Source organism: Mytilus galloprovincialis, chromosome 4, assembly GCF_965363235.1.
Source record: "Mytilus galloprovincialis chromosome 4, xbMytGall1.hap1.1, whole genome shotgun sequence".
NCBI classification, from domain to species: Eukaryota; Metazoa; Mollusca; class Bivalvia; order Mytilida; family Mytilidae; genus Mytilus; species Mytilus galloprovincialis.
The window spans coordinates 85,412,113-85,426,012 of record NC_134841.1 but is presented as its reverse complement, the minus strand read 5'-3'; the positions used below and the strand labels follow the sequence as shown (position 1 = coordinate 85,426,012).

The 13,900-nt window shown below is 31.2% G+C and overlaps 2 protein-coding genes across 3 annotated transcripts in view; one reads left to right on the top strand and one right to left on the bottom strand.

The window, feature by feature from the left end:
* LOC143073229 (poly [ADP-ribose] polymerase tankyrase-1-like) overlaps positions 1–4,352 on the bottom strand; it is a 29,276-nt gene extending 24,924 nt beyond the window's left edge. For both annotated transcript variants that reach the window (XM_076248605.1, XM_076248606.1), the window contains exon 1: positions 4,123–4,352. In XM_076248605.1, coding sequence (XP_076104720.1) covers positions 4,123–4,315 — 193 coding nt within the window. In that variant the 5' untranslated portion in view covers positions 4,316–4,352. The remainder of the gene's footprint in view (positions 1–4,122) is intronic.
* Positions 4,353–4,568: 216 nt separating this feature from the next.
* LOC143073228 (trans-1,2-dihydrobenzene-1,2-diol dehydrogenase-like) lies at positions 4,569–13,268 on the top strand. Its single transcript, XM_076248604.1, has 8 exons — positions 4,569–4,634; positions 4,905–5,021; positions 6,701–6,812; positions 7,524–7,687; positions 8,034–8,283; positions 8,767–8,894; positions 9,597–9,747; positions 10,582–13,268. Exons 2-8 carry the CDS (start codon positions 4,914–4,916, stop codon positions 10,674–10,676), a joined length of 1,008 nt encoding a protein of 335 aa, XP_076104719.1. The 5' UTR covers positions 4,569–4,634; positions 4,905–4,913; the 3' UTR covers positions 10,677–13,268.
* The last annotated feature ends 632 nt before the right edge of the window (positions 13,269–13,900 follow it).

The following is a 13,900-nucleotide window of genomic DNA, read 5'->3' as shown; positions in this document are numbered from 1 at the left end:
TGTCTCAATATATATGACCAATGTTTTGATTAGTCTTTTCAATTAAACTTTTATGAATAACATAATTAACATTTTTGTTGTTTTAACTAATTTACAGGTAGTTATTGCTGTTTTTTCTTAAATCAAAGCGCTGTAAGCGCTGAAGGCAGTTAACCAAAAACCAAGACAACCGTAATTATGAAAACTGTGGCAATGTTGCCTCAACATTAAACATTCATGTATAGTACATTCATGTTTATCTAATGATGTATTTATTAAGGCAAATAGTTTATATGTTATCAAGGTTTCAAAAGCAATGCATATATCAATGTATATTTTTTATGGTGAGTCTGCAGTGGTACAAGTTCCCAATGATTGCAGTTGTTCTACTTGGTAGTTAACCTTGGTTTTATTTGACTGCTAAAAGTTCAATTTGACGTAGTTTGAACATGTAATAGTATGAATGGACTGGTTTCCCTGGAAAGAAAACTGAGTTTGTGTTCTATAGTACAAAAGTTATGAGACACGAATCAGACAAATGTTCACTACAACAGGGATCAAAGATGAGGTCTGACTGACTTGCCCATAGTAAATGTAAAGGATTTGTTATTTTGTCCCATACATATGAATATATATAATTTAGGGATGGGGATCTCAACGGTTTTCAAGTTCTCAAACAGGTAGGGATAGGCAGAGGATTTAGGGGGCAGGGGGCTTATATAGGGAATCACTGAAGCGTGACTGGAGTGGGCCCCTCTTAGGTCAGTCAGTGGGCCCCACTTATGAAAATTTCTTGATCCGCCACTGGGGGTAGGGTGACCCTAGGGACTTCCCCTACATTTCATTTTATTTGTTATATTGTCCCATACATGAATATATATGGTTTAGGGGTGGGGATCTCATTGGTTTCCAAGTTCTCAAACAGGAAGGGTAGGGTGACCCAAGGGACTTCCCTTATATTTCATTTGATTTGTTATATTGTCCCATACATGAGTAATATATATGGTTTAGGGGTAAGGATCTTGACCATTTCCAAGTTCTCAAACAGGAGGGTGAACAGTGACCTCAGGGACTCCCCCTATCTTTCATCTGATTTGTTATATTGTCCCATACATGAATATATATGGTTTAGGGATGGGGATCTCGACCATTTTTAAATTCTAAAACAGGAGGGGTGGGGTGACCCCTAGCGACTCTTCCTATATTTCATTTGATTTTTCATATTGTCACAAACATGAATATATATGGTTAAGGGGTGTGGATCTCGACCGTTTCCAAGTTCTCAAACAGGAGGGGGTGGGGTATCTCCAGGGACTCCCCCTATATTTCATTTTTTATTTATTATATTGTCCTATACTTGAATATATGCAGGGGGGGGGGGGTTGCGGGCTTGCACCCCCCTTAAGTTTGCAAGCATGGGTTCTTCTCAGCTTAATAAAGAAAATTCCGATAATTTTACCTCAATTTTTTTTTAATAAGCTGAGAACAGCTCGGCGAAAATTTAAGTTTGCGCCCCTCCTAACCTAAAATCCTGGATCTGCCCCTCATATGGTTTAGGGGTGGGGAGCTCGACCGTTTCCAAGTTATCAAACAGGAGGGGGTAGAGTGGCCCAAAGAATTCCACCTATATATCATATGATTTACTTACATTAAGGTATATATAATATAGTTGCATTATTTGTGAAAATAAAGAATGAAACTTTCAGCTACTTTAATTGACCCTTCAAAATTGAGAAAAAACAAATAACCCCTCGAAATTGCAGTAATATGTTTACACTTTAAAAGCATCTCACATGCATTATCATCATTTATCATTTATAAAGAAAATTTAGACTGTGACCATGAACATGTATATTGTTAGATATACTGTTCCCAGCTGTCACGTTGTATTGGATCATTTTAAATTAAAATTTATCAAAAATTAATTTTTAGTTTCTGAATAAAATATTTTTTAGCTTTTTCTTTCTTTTACATATATCTTTTGGTTTACAATACTAGTGTTATATTCATTTATCATGCATAGATGTATTTTTTCACCTGCTTGGATTTATTTTGTAAATGATCGTCAAACCCGGAATTATCCTTATCCGCTTCCGGAATCGGATCCGATTTTGTAAAATTTTGTCTTTACGGCCGCCATTGTTATGTGTTTACAATGTTGTTTTTGTCAATCAGATACGATTTTACTCGAATTTATACAATATTTGTCGGCGATTTTCTGTATAAAGCTAGCGGTTGAACAAAATGAACATCGCCGTCACGAATAATAATGATAAAAATAAGTTTTTAGCTCGTTTAATTGGAGACTTTGGTGAACATGGTGCCGAAAAGGTTTGCAAAGTAATTTCTTATTTTCTTTCAAATGTAAGGCGACTACGTCGGGCGTAGCTAGAAACCAACTATCCTAGTCGAAATTCCGCTTGCAAAAGTGGAAGGTCTCGGACCACCGCTAATTTGCACACCTGCCTCCAAATTGAAAAGCTACGAAAATTTCTTTTTCTAATTTGAAATTGCCGCCAACAGCATGAACAGTTGAATTATATAATAGACTACTGACGTAGTTGTACTACGTATTGATAACAAACAATATTCCTACGACTTTTGTCATTTGGGAAATCAAAACTGCTTGTCTTAAGAGATTTTCGGCGATTAAATATTTCATACAATTGTTCTTTGACATCTTAGCTAAAAGCACGAGTCATAATGAACTACACAAGGATTTTTAATAAGCACTACTTCCCATGTGTAACTTTAAAACTTTTGGATAAATCGACGATCATTTAAGGTTTTTCTGTTCATTTTTTTTGTAATCCAGAATAAAAAGTATTAAAAAAGTGTTCAATTAGTTATATATAACATAGTAACAAGCTAGATAATAACAATGGCAAGTATTTCAGGATTTATTGGGTAGAACACAAATCTAGGGTGCTCGCATAATGCAGCTTAACTGCATAAAAACCAATGAAGCCCTCACCCAAGCTGTTGTTTAATTGTGAGAAAATTAGAACAATAAAAGGGAAAACAATGAATCCCTGTTTTCACTGATCAAGGGTAAAACTTAAATTAATGCCCCTCCGCCACAGCGGCGGCATAAAAAATGGAGAAAAAGACAGTTACCAATGCAAATGTTAAACGAAAATGACTTTAAAACAATCTCTATTAAAAAGATGAATTTTTATTCAATATATATCATCATATAATTTCAATTGCAAAATAATTAACAGCAATAAAGAAGGTGTTTTTTTTTTCAGGAAACTTCAAACAGTTTTAAACCAACAATCATGCAAAATGCTCAAATGTTAAAACATGCATGCAAAAAAATAAAACCCGTTGAATACAAATTAAGTTGAATGAACAATTTTTTTTTACAGAAACCCTCCAAAAATGTAACTAAGTCATAACAACTTGAATAACCCCTTCTTTATTTTCATCTTTTTGCTCAAAATACTGGGGAAAAAAACATATATTAAAGATATCTAACATTGGTGCCGAAATGACTATATCGGGTGCCGATTTAACCAGGTGCCAAATTGACTAGGTGCCGATTTGACCAGGTGCCGATTTAACCAGGTGCCGATTTGACTAGAATTCAATTAAACTGACCGACAGATTATGATTTCATCATATGAACATCAGGCACAATCCTTCCCGTTAGGAGTTTAGTATCATACCATCATAACATATATGAGAAGAACATAACCCGTGTCATGCCAACAACTGGTTTTTGAATAAATGTGTTTAGTTCCGATGTAAAGACCCTATAAGTGAATACCCTATAAGTGAAAAGCTATATTAATTTTTGCTTTGCCAGCTTCCTGCGGCATAGTACAATGTAGTAAGATTTAGACATTTAAGCAAATAAATAAAATAGTCTTTCAAGACATCATAAGAATTTGGACTAGCCTTCGATATGCAGATACATATGCATGATGTAAATATTTATTATGACTAATATCATGATATGAGAATAAAATTTAGGTTGGTATTTAATATTTTTCAGTTTTCTATCAATTTATTAGGACAAAGTCTGTTTAAATTCTTGAGTATCAAATTTATCTTTTCTAAATTACAGGGGCTTGACAAGGGTAAGGTGGTTGTAGGTGAGGCGATTTTCAAAATTCAAATGTAGAAACGAAAACAAACCTGCAGCGAAATGGAGAGGAGACGACTTCCGCCCTGCTGTATCTTTCGAGTTCACATTGTGACAATTGACTAGCTTTTTTACTTTGTTCAAATCTCCATTTCTGCAAGCTTCGAAAAGTTCTCTTCCAGGATCATTATGGGACGGAGAACCTCCTATTTCACTCTGGAGAAGCGAGCGACGGGTTGTCGCCATCTCCAATTTTCATAATTCTCGCAAGCTATCGCCAGATGCGAGACAAATTGAGTAAAGGAGAGATTTAATTTTATTTTTAAAATTCCGTATTTTTCACTAATTTAAGATTTAAAAATACATCAGTATTAATTATAAATCAAAATTGATTTAAATTAAACATTTGATAGTATTTCAAATTAATTCATTTATCTGAAAATACAGAAGGATAAATATATATATTCAGAATAAAATCTTTCTTTTATTCCTTTTAACTAATTGATAACAGGTGCAGGTGCTCTATCCAGCTACTGTGCATACTTATATTTCTTTGTTATAACAGGTATGATGAAAAATAAAAACTGGAATGTGTACTAGACAAAAACACTTGATAAGAAACCAAACTCTCTCTGAATGACATTGTGTATTATAAATCTTGTCACCTCTTGGCCTTGGAATAACTTTTTTTTGCTTTAGGGTTTATAAGTCAAGTGTCTTCAAGTGCAGGTGTAAAAAACAGTTAACTTCTAGAAATTTTGTATATGTTAGTAGAACCTCGTGTCATAGAATTTGAGTTGTGGTATAGATAAGTAAAGAGACATTTATTTTTTAGAGTGAAAGGATGGCTGAAGAGAAGGTTTTGAATTGGGGTATATGTGGCGCCGGAAAAATCAGCAATGATTTCTGTTCTGCAATGATGACATTGAGCAGATATGAAAGGGAACATAAGGTATTGTATTAATGTTTTATAATATACATAATATTTTTAAATAAAAGTTAGTGCATCTTTATCAGATGTTAAGGTTCCACTAAAGTCAAAATATAGAACATTGCATAAACATCAAAACCTTGCCTCTATTTTTCAATCTAAAATGAATAAATCCCTAAACCATGGAAACATAGTTCATTTAACCATACTTAACGTATTCACACTGTGTAAATTGTAAATAAACTTAAAATTTTTGTGTTATGGTCAAACCGGTTTTGGAAGTGAACACTAAATTTTCCAAAAAATCTGGAGGCCTGCTAGATTTTTGTGTTATGGTCAAACCGGTTTTGGAAGTGAACACTAAATTTTCCAAAAAATCTGGAGGCCTGCTAGATTTTTGTGTTATGGTCAAACCGGTTTTGGAAGTGAACACTAAATTTTCCAAAAAATCTGGAGGCCTGCTAGAAGACTTAATTTGTTTAAAATTGGTATGAACGAATACTTCTACATGTAATGCAGTACAAGCTAATGTTGATTTTTAAGAAAATGTATTGATTTAGGAGTTTCAGTTAATTTTATGTATCTGAGTGAACGAATATCGAAGGTACAATATAGAAATTGGACAAAAATGTCATTGAAACATATGTATGTGACAAATAAACAGTAGCGTGTACTGCATTACATGTAAAAGTATTCGTTCATAGCAATTTTAAACAAGTTAAGTCGTCTAGCAGGCCTCCAGATTTTTTGGAAAAATTAGTGTTCAACCCCAAAACCGGTTTGACCATAACACAAAAATTTCAAGTTTATTTACACAGTGTGTATATGTGAAGTATGTTCCCATATAGTTTAGGAATTTATTCATTTTAGGTTGAGAAATACAGGCAAAGTTTATATGTTTTTGTAGTGTCCCATATTTTGACTTTAGTGGTACCTTAAATGTTTGATTGACTTTATCCCAGACGATTGCAATAGTTCAAAATACAGTGTTCTTGATATTGGACATACACATGGGTTTTTGATGAGTTGAAAAGAGTGTTTAAAACAGTAAATTTAAAAGTACTAATTCTACTTTTTTGTTGAATCTTTGTACATATTGTAATTAAATAGTTATCAAAGGTACCAGGATTATAATTTAGTATGCCAGACGTGCGTTTTGTCTAGATAAGACTAATCAGTGACGCTCATATCAAAATATTTATAAAGCTGTTTTGTAAACAGGAAATTTATAAAAATGACCACATTACATGTATTGATATTCATGTCAACACCGAAATGTTGACTACTGGGCTGGTGATACCCTCATGGACGAAACGTCCACCAGTAGTGGCATCAACCCAGTGGTGTAAATAGTTATCAAAGGTACCAGGATTATAATTTAGTACGCCAGACACACATTTCATCTCCATGTAAATTAACCATCAACAGAATGATCAGGTGTGACCAAAAGTTTGAAAAACTGATGAACCCTTTCGAGATCACAAAAAAAAACTCATTCCAAGGTTGACTTTGCCTAAATTTTAACTTAACTTTCATCATGTTCAGTACGTATGTTACAAAAAAATTACAAACATAAAATATAATTAAACGCATATGCATGCCAATACTCAAAATACTACATGCTTCTATGCAGATGATAATCTCGGGGAGTGATTATCCAATCTTTTAACAGTTTACAGTTGGTTATTTTTTATATTTAGATTACTGCTATTGCTGCCAGGTCCCAAGAAAAAGCCCAAAAGTTTGCAGATATATTTGAAGCACCAAAAGCTTATGGTTCTTATAAAGATGTAGCTAATGACCCAGATATTGGTTTGTATTTATTATTTTTGATATTCATTTTTTTAACAGTGTTAAGTAGAAAATAAGATGATCATAGGAAATGTATTGATTCAGTGTATAACAATACTTTATTTTAATTTTTTATTTTAAGAGGGTTACACAGTTAGCTATATAACTAATCTTCCCTGAGGCCCTCATCATGAAAAATCAAACAAAATGCAAACATATACATTGCATACATTAGTATAAAAAGTTATGTATGATAATAATGTTCAATACAACTTGATAACTTCTTAACAGTATTGGCAAATTATTCCACAAGAATGGTCCAGAAAACATGTTTTTGGTTTAGGGAGTATGAGGTTTCCTTGAACAGCATTTCTCAAGGGGTATGGATTTCTTTCTGAAACATAATGAAACTTGTTAGTAAGATATGATGGGGCATCATTTTTGATGCACTTAAATGTCATCACAAACTTGTGGTATTTTATTCTCTGTTCAACTGTCATCCAGTTTAAGTGTTTGAATAAGGGCGCAGAAGGAGCGAAAGGGTGTGTTTCTAGTATTAATCTAGCAGCTCTCTTTTGTAATTTTAATATCCTATTTGAACCCTCACTGCTGCAACTACTCCACACTATACAACAATAATCAATTAGTGGCAAGATATAACCATTATAGAATAATTTTCTGCAGTCTAGATTTAGAAATTTTTTAATCTTTAATAGTAGATTTTATTTACAGAAATTGTCTACATCGGGGTGATACATACAGAGCATGTCAGATTGAGTATGATGATGTTAGAGGCTGGAAAACATGTGGTATGTGAGAAACCATTGGCACCAACGTGGCAAGAATGTAAAAAGGTCCTAGATTATGCCAAAGAGAAAAAACTACTGTTCCTTGAGGTAAGCTTATTGAGCTAGTTGTAAAATTTATGATTATGTACACAATATGCATTTTAATCTTTAGATAGGTCAGCATAATAAAGGTCAATGCAAAGATTACTTTCTTTTAGATTGTTATAGAAAACATGTATCTTAAGCAATGTAGATTTCCTTTGAAAAAGGTAATTTTGTGAAAGTTGAATTTTTGGGAAGAAAAAAATCTATAAAATATGAATTTCTGACCCTTGTCAATTTTGTCCAAAATCTGTGTTATGAAATTCATTTTGGTCAAATATGTCAATTTCAACATACTTATGATTGATCCACAATGACATCACAGTTATTTTAGTTTTATGTCTATATTTAGGCAGTTTGGAGTAGATTCTTCCCAGTCTATGATGCAATCAAGGATGAAATAAATTCTGGAAAACTAGGAGACATTTCCATGGTAACCACACAATTCTGTATTCCTATTATGTCAGTAGAACGTGTAAACAAGAAGGATTTAATGGGTGGTGTACTTCTAGATATAGGAATCTACTGTATACAGTTTGCTTGTCATGTATATGGAGAGATGCCAGAAAAGATTATTGCAACTGGTAGCCTAAATGAGGAAGGTAATCACATGAGTCACCAAATACTTCAATAGTCTGCTGTTACGTGTGGATTATATACTTATGAAAAAAGTTTATTTGCTATAATGTGTATCACAGAGAAGTTTATTCTTATTTGTATACATGACAAAAAGCACAACTGCAATAGTCTTTTAAAGACTACTAAAGAGAGATATAATGTCTGCATTAGAAAATTCAATGTTAGAGAAAATGCAAATGACCAAGCTCATTTTTAATGAACTTTTGGATATTCTTTAATTTTGCTTTCTTATTAAGAAAAAACTAAAATAAATTAAAATAATATGAGTTATCTCCCCTTATAAAGTAAATATGATAATTTTAAATCTATCAACAAATATTGTGCATATAAAAAAGTGTTTCAAAATTAACTGCATTTCTGACTCTAATCCCATTAGAATTATGTAAAAATATTAAGAAGAAAAAAAAGAAAAATCAAGTAAAGCTTCTTGAATATATTATATACAGGTGTGGATGAAGATGGATGTGTAATATTATTATACAGTGGAAATAGAAAAGCTAGTTTGGTATACAGTGGTAAAACTGCCTCTGGGAACAATACAGCTACCATAATGGGATCAAAAGGTCAAATTTTTGTAAGTTTTTATGATAACTGTGTGTTATTGTGTATAGCTCCTGATAATTCGTTTCATAGTTTTAATAAACATTTTATTGTTAAAATCTGTGAAATATTTATGTTCTATGATGTTAGTTGCTTGTATATTTACCTTGAATTTTATGTGTATAGGCTATAAACAAAGCAAATTATAAATTTCTAGTTGCACAGAAAGAAAAAGATTAATAAACCATGATTTAAAACACTCTTTTAAAAAATTGGTTTGCTTATCTATGGCATGCAAATGTGCCTACATGAAGATAAATTGTTGAAGCTTTCAAAATTTAAACATCACAAAACGGTTCTTTAAATGAAAATATTTCAACATGGTGCAACAATATTCTTGTATACAGTTTTTCCTTGCACCTTTTGATGAAGCATAAGAAAGAAAATTGATAAGTTAATGATAGATGCTGTTTAGACTGCTTTACAATAACAAAAGTTGAAGGAAAATTCAAATTAAGTTGTGCAAAAGGGCTGCCTTTAAATACATAGTAAAGGTCGCTTGAAGGTCATTTTATATGTACAGTAACACTGACCTTGGCACTGAAAGATTTTCTGATATCCCTAAAAGTAAAGCCAAAGTTAATAAAATTAAAACGTGAAACTGACATGAAACCAGTTGAATTTTTCTATTAAAATAATGTGACAGAAAATCAGGAAATGATTTATTATTTTACAGATTGATGATTGTTTCTGGAGTCCCAAGTCTGTAAAGCTAACAGATACAACATTAGAAAATAAGATACCTGAAGGTCCATCACCGTATAACTTTTATAACAGTGGTGGACTACGATATGAAGCTGACCATGCATTCAAATTAATCAGAAGTGGTAAGGTTAACCAGGGTTTCCCCTGGGTCAATTATTTTTTTTTCGCCACCTCTTTCACCAAAACAATATATTGTTCGCCACTTTTCGTCATTACAACGGTTTTCTTTCTGGACTATCATTAAAAGAAGGAAAGGAAACGTCAAAAGTTTGCTTCGAACACGCGCGTCGCAAAGTAGTTAATTAACAATCCTTTTGTGACATGTGATGGACGCCATTTAACCATATTATTTTGTCAACAATACAATCAACACCGTTATTAATTAGTCCTTTGTTGTCGATATCACAAAATGCAATCAGCTGATTATTGATTTTCTGTCAAAATCTAAACGAGTTCAAGGTGAATTCCGAGTATATTGTCTGATCAGGTAAAATTGAGAAACCTGAAAAAATGTAAATAAACAACATGGCTGAAAATAAATTGTATATATATTTCTTTCGCCAAATTCTTTTGCCAATGACGAATTTTAATCGCCACAATTATTATTTTTTCGCAAATTGCGAAAATGACGACCGACAGCGGAAAACCCTGGTTAACTATATCCATGTCTAAATTAACATTTTAATGCCATACTTTTTTTTCCACTTTGTATAACCATGTTCTATGTCAAGCAAACATGAGGTACACTAACTTGAGACATTTGAATTAGCAATATGATTTGTATATGAACAAAACCAGTGATAAAAAAAATCTTTTTTTTACATGGTTGTGTTATCCATTTTTCATCTATTCATGTCCTTTACTTCTGTTACAGAGTAGTACGTGAACACTAATTGGTCATTAAAATATGCTGTAATTTTTATAAAGTATTTATTCACTTGTTGATTTTATTGTAGGTCAACTAGATAGTCCTAAGTATGGATACAAAGATGTTGAGATGATTCACAAGATAATTGATGAAATATCCAAGCAGATTGGATTGAAATATTAAAAAGGATTTAAGGCAAACAATGGATTGGGAAATGTTTAGTTGTTTGGTAGAAAATTTGACCTTTTCTGTAGGTTTTTGGTTAGAATATATAAGACAGCTTTGTTTTGAATAAAAAAGTAAATTAGATTGTTAATCAATATTCAAGAGTTTTCAAGGAGATTGAATGAATCAAACTTTAGGTATTTCAAGAATTATTTTTTAATCGTAAACAGTTGAAGCAAAATTGTAACAAAATTTATGACTCAGCATAGGTTCAGTCTTCAATGAAACTAAATTTTACAATTTATTTTCTCTCTGTTAAAGGTAGAATTTCTAGCTGTGGATGTGGTTAATGAAAACCATTGAAGAGCTATTAGTTCCTGAATGGAAATTAAGCATTTAATGTATTAAGGTTGTTCAATAGCTTTTATAAACCATTAGTTAATTTAAATGTTGGTCTGCATACTTTTCGACAATTGTCACTTTTGTCATTCTAGAGTTATGGAACTTTATCTTCATGTATCATGTAGTATAACAGGAATGCCTTGAGCAATTTATTTCAAAATTTTTCAATTAATTTGCATTGTTCATTTGGTCTATATTTTTTGATATTTTTTGTTTTTCAAATTCTTTTTAATAATTTTATAAAGATTGCTTTGGAAAGCAGTGTCATGCATTATACAAGGTTCACCAGTTATATCATGACATTTTATAATTATTTTACTTGCCACACAATTCATATTGATTATTGCTTGTAATTTCAATTATTTTTTCTGGTATGCTTTTTAGAACTCTAGTTTAGGAGTAATATCCAAAAATTCCATTTTGTTATAAATTATTGTAATTGAATGAAAAACAAAGATACCTTTCAAAACATTATACTGTTGAAAGATTGACCTTTTTAGGAAAGGTTTGAAATATGTCAAAGTTGTGTTTCTATACCAATATACACATGTACTAAACCAAATTCATCTGGAATCTTAAATTATTTTTATGAAAATATTCTGACAACTTACAACCAGTGCATAAGCAGAGAAATGACATTTCCTACATACCTTTTTTTGAGTATCCATGTTTGTGCTTGTCAAAATTATAGATTTAAAAACCTTTTTTTTTTTATATCCTTACATATAAAAGTGTGCCATATTCATTTTGTGGGGTTTTCTTTTTGTTTTGTTTGTTAGTGAATTTATATATTTATATGAAATATTGTTTGATTTATTTTTATATACAATTGTAAAATTTGAACCTTACATTTTATTGTATGTACATGCTAAACTGTTGGACATGTTAGTCCATATTATGCATAGTTTGTTGTTAAGGAGGGACATATATAAAATTGATTTATCCCTACCTCAACAACTGCACCTTGTGACATATTTGTTTGTTTATGATCTCCTAGATTCCATTTCAGTTCAATTTGACATTAAATGTGCTTAATTCAAAAGTTCTAACTATTCTTAATACTATAATATGTTTTTAAGTTAGAAAAGAGAACTCATCAGACTTTTTAAAAAGTAGTTAAATTATCTGGTTGTTCAAAATTCATTGATGTGACAAATTTATCATGAATAAAATAAAAGCTTATTTAATGCATAACAGACAGAAACATTTGCTTATTTAATGACTCATTTGATTAAACATAGTGGTAGTAAATCATTGCAGAAGGTGTTCACTCATACTGTATAATGGAAATGTAAGAAGTAACATCATTTAGAGCAGGATCAATACTTCTTAAAAAGATATATCTTGTCTTTTCTTATCTACTGCAATGACATTTTTGATCAGTTTGGATGTTTGGTATTTACAGTTTAGACACTTCTATCAAAATCAAAGAATACATGTATAATCTTTACACACTATATGCTTTTGGGAAATTTTATAGCTTGAATAACTGAATAAAACACTTGCAGATTTTTTTTTATTTCTGAGTCCTTAGTCATTATTTCAATTAGTTTATTTAATAAGCATTTGTATGCATAATATCTTGTTTTATCTTTTGAATGAAGCATATTTACAATTTGTTTATTAACTTTTTAAAAAGATTGTTTGACATCTATATTTTGATACACATATATACATATTTGAATTCCATATACATTATACATGTATTAGGTTAAACATATTTTATTGTTCAAAACAAATGGATTAGACCCAAGTTTTTCAACTTAGTTCCGTCTTCTCCATAGAATGTATATGTATTGCCTTTCTATAATAAAATATCATGTCAGTACTTGCCTAGTGTGTGTCTGATGAGTTTAAAGCTTTATCTATATTCTAGTCAATTTATATATTTCTTTATAAGCAGTGACAACCATATTGTTTCAAAAAGCATGCTAAAATTTGATATGCCAGTCGTAGAATTATTATGGTATTAAAAAAGGTTATTGAATAATGAATGGGAGGTACAATTTTTCCATAATTAGGTCTATAGTCTAAAGGTGTTGGTAATATATTATATGATTGTTATAACTTGACATTCAGAATGAGAAGAATTTGTTAAAGAGTTAAAAAAAATGTAAGTGTGCTAATTATATATTTTTATATTTGATTAGATATTGTTTATTTTTATACAATTGTTGAAATTAAATAAATTACAACTGCAATCAAAAATAGTGGTTTTTTTTGTCCTGCATATATGATATATGAATAATACTGTATACTTCCTGTCTTACAAGGTGGGTTTGGTATTCATATACTATATACTAACTGAAACTCATATTAATATACTATATACTGACAAATTTGATTGATGAATTGTCCGCCACAAACAGTCCTTATTTTCAATCCTGCAAAATTTATTTTGCGAAAATGAGACGTATGGATCCTATATTCTGTCATCTGTGGCTTCAGCCTCAAGGTTCAATCTCATGGTCTTCATATCTGCCTGGCAGGTTTCATATGACCTTGACCTAATCTTAATGGTTCACTTATCAATGATATGTTTTTGTGGTTGGATCCTTTTTTTCAGGCACTGTAAGTGATATGACCACTATATTTGGTGTATGATGTATGGTGTACATGTCTGTCTGACATGGTTTGTCTGACGATGACCTTATTTCATGGATCATTGAAAAGTTTATGTGATACTTATAGTACAACCTTCATATTATCTTATAGACTTTCAACATAATTTCAATCATAAGAAAAGAAGGTGAGACATTCCAGTGTGTGAACTCTTGTTACACGTTTTGTGAGGGTTTTCCTTGTTGGTATAATCTTAAAACTATGTTAAAGAGGAACTG

What these genes read in the sequence shown, in the direction of transcription:
- LOC143073228 (XM_076248604.1), top strand. Translation starts at nt 4,914, where the DNA reads ATGGCTGAAGAGAAGGTTTTGAATTGGGGTATATGTGGCGCCGGAAAA. An exon ending in AAAAACTACTGTTCCTTGAG is followed by an intron (nt 7,688 to 8,033) that starts GTAAGCTTATTG and finishes GTCTATATTTAG; the next exon opens with GCAGTTTGGAGTAGATTCTT. An exon ending in GATCAAAAGGTCAAATTTTT is followed by an intron (nt 8,895 to 9,596) that starts GTAAGTTTTTAT and finishes ATTATTTTACAG; the next exon opens with ATTGATGATTGTTTCTGGAG.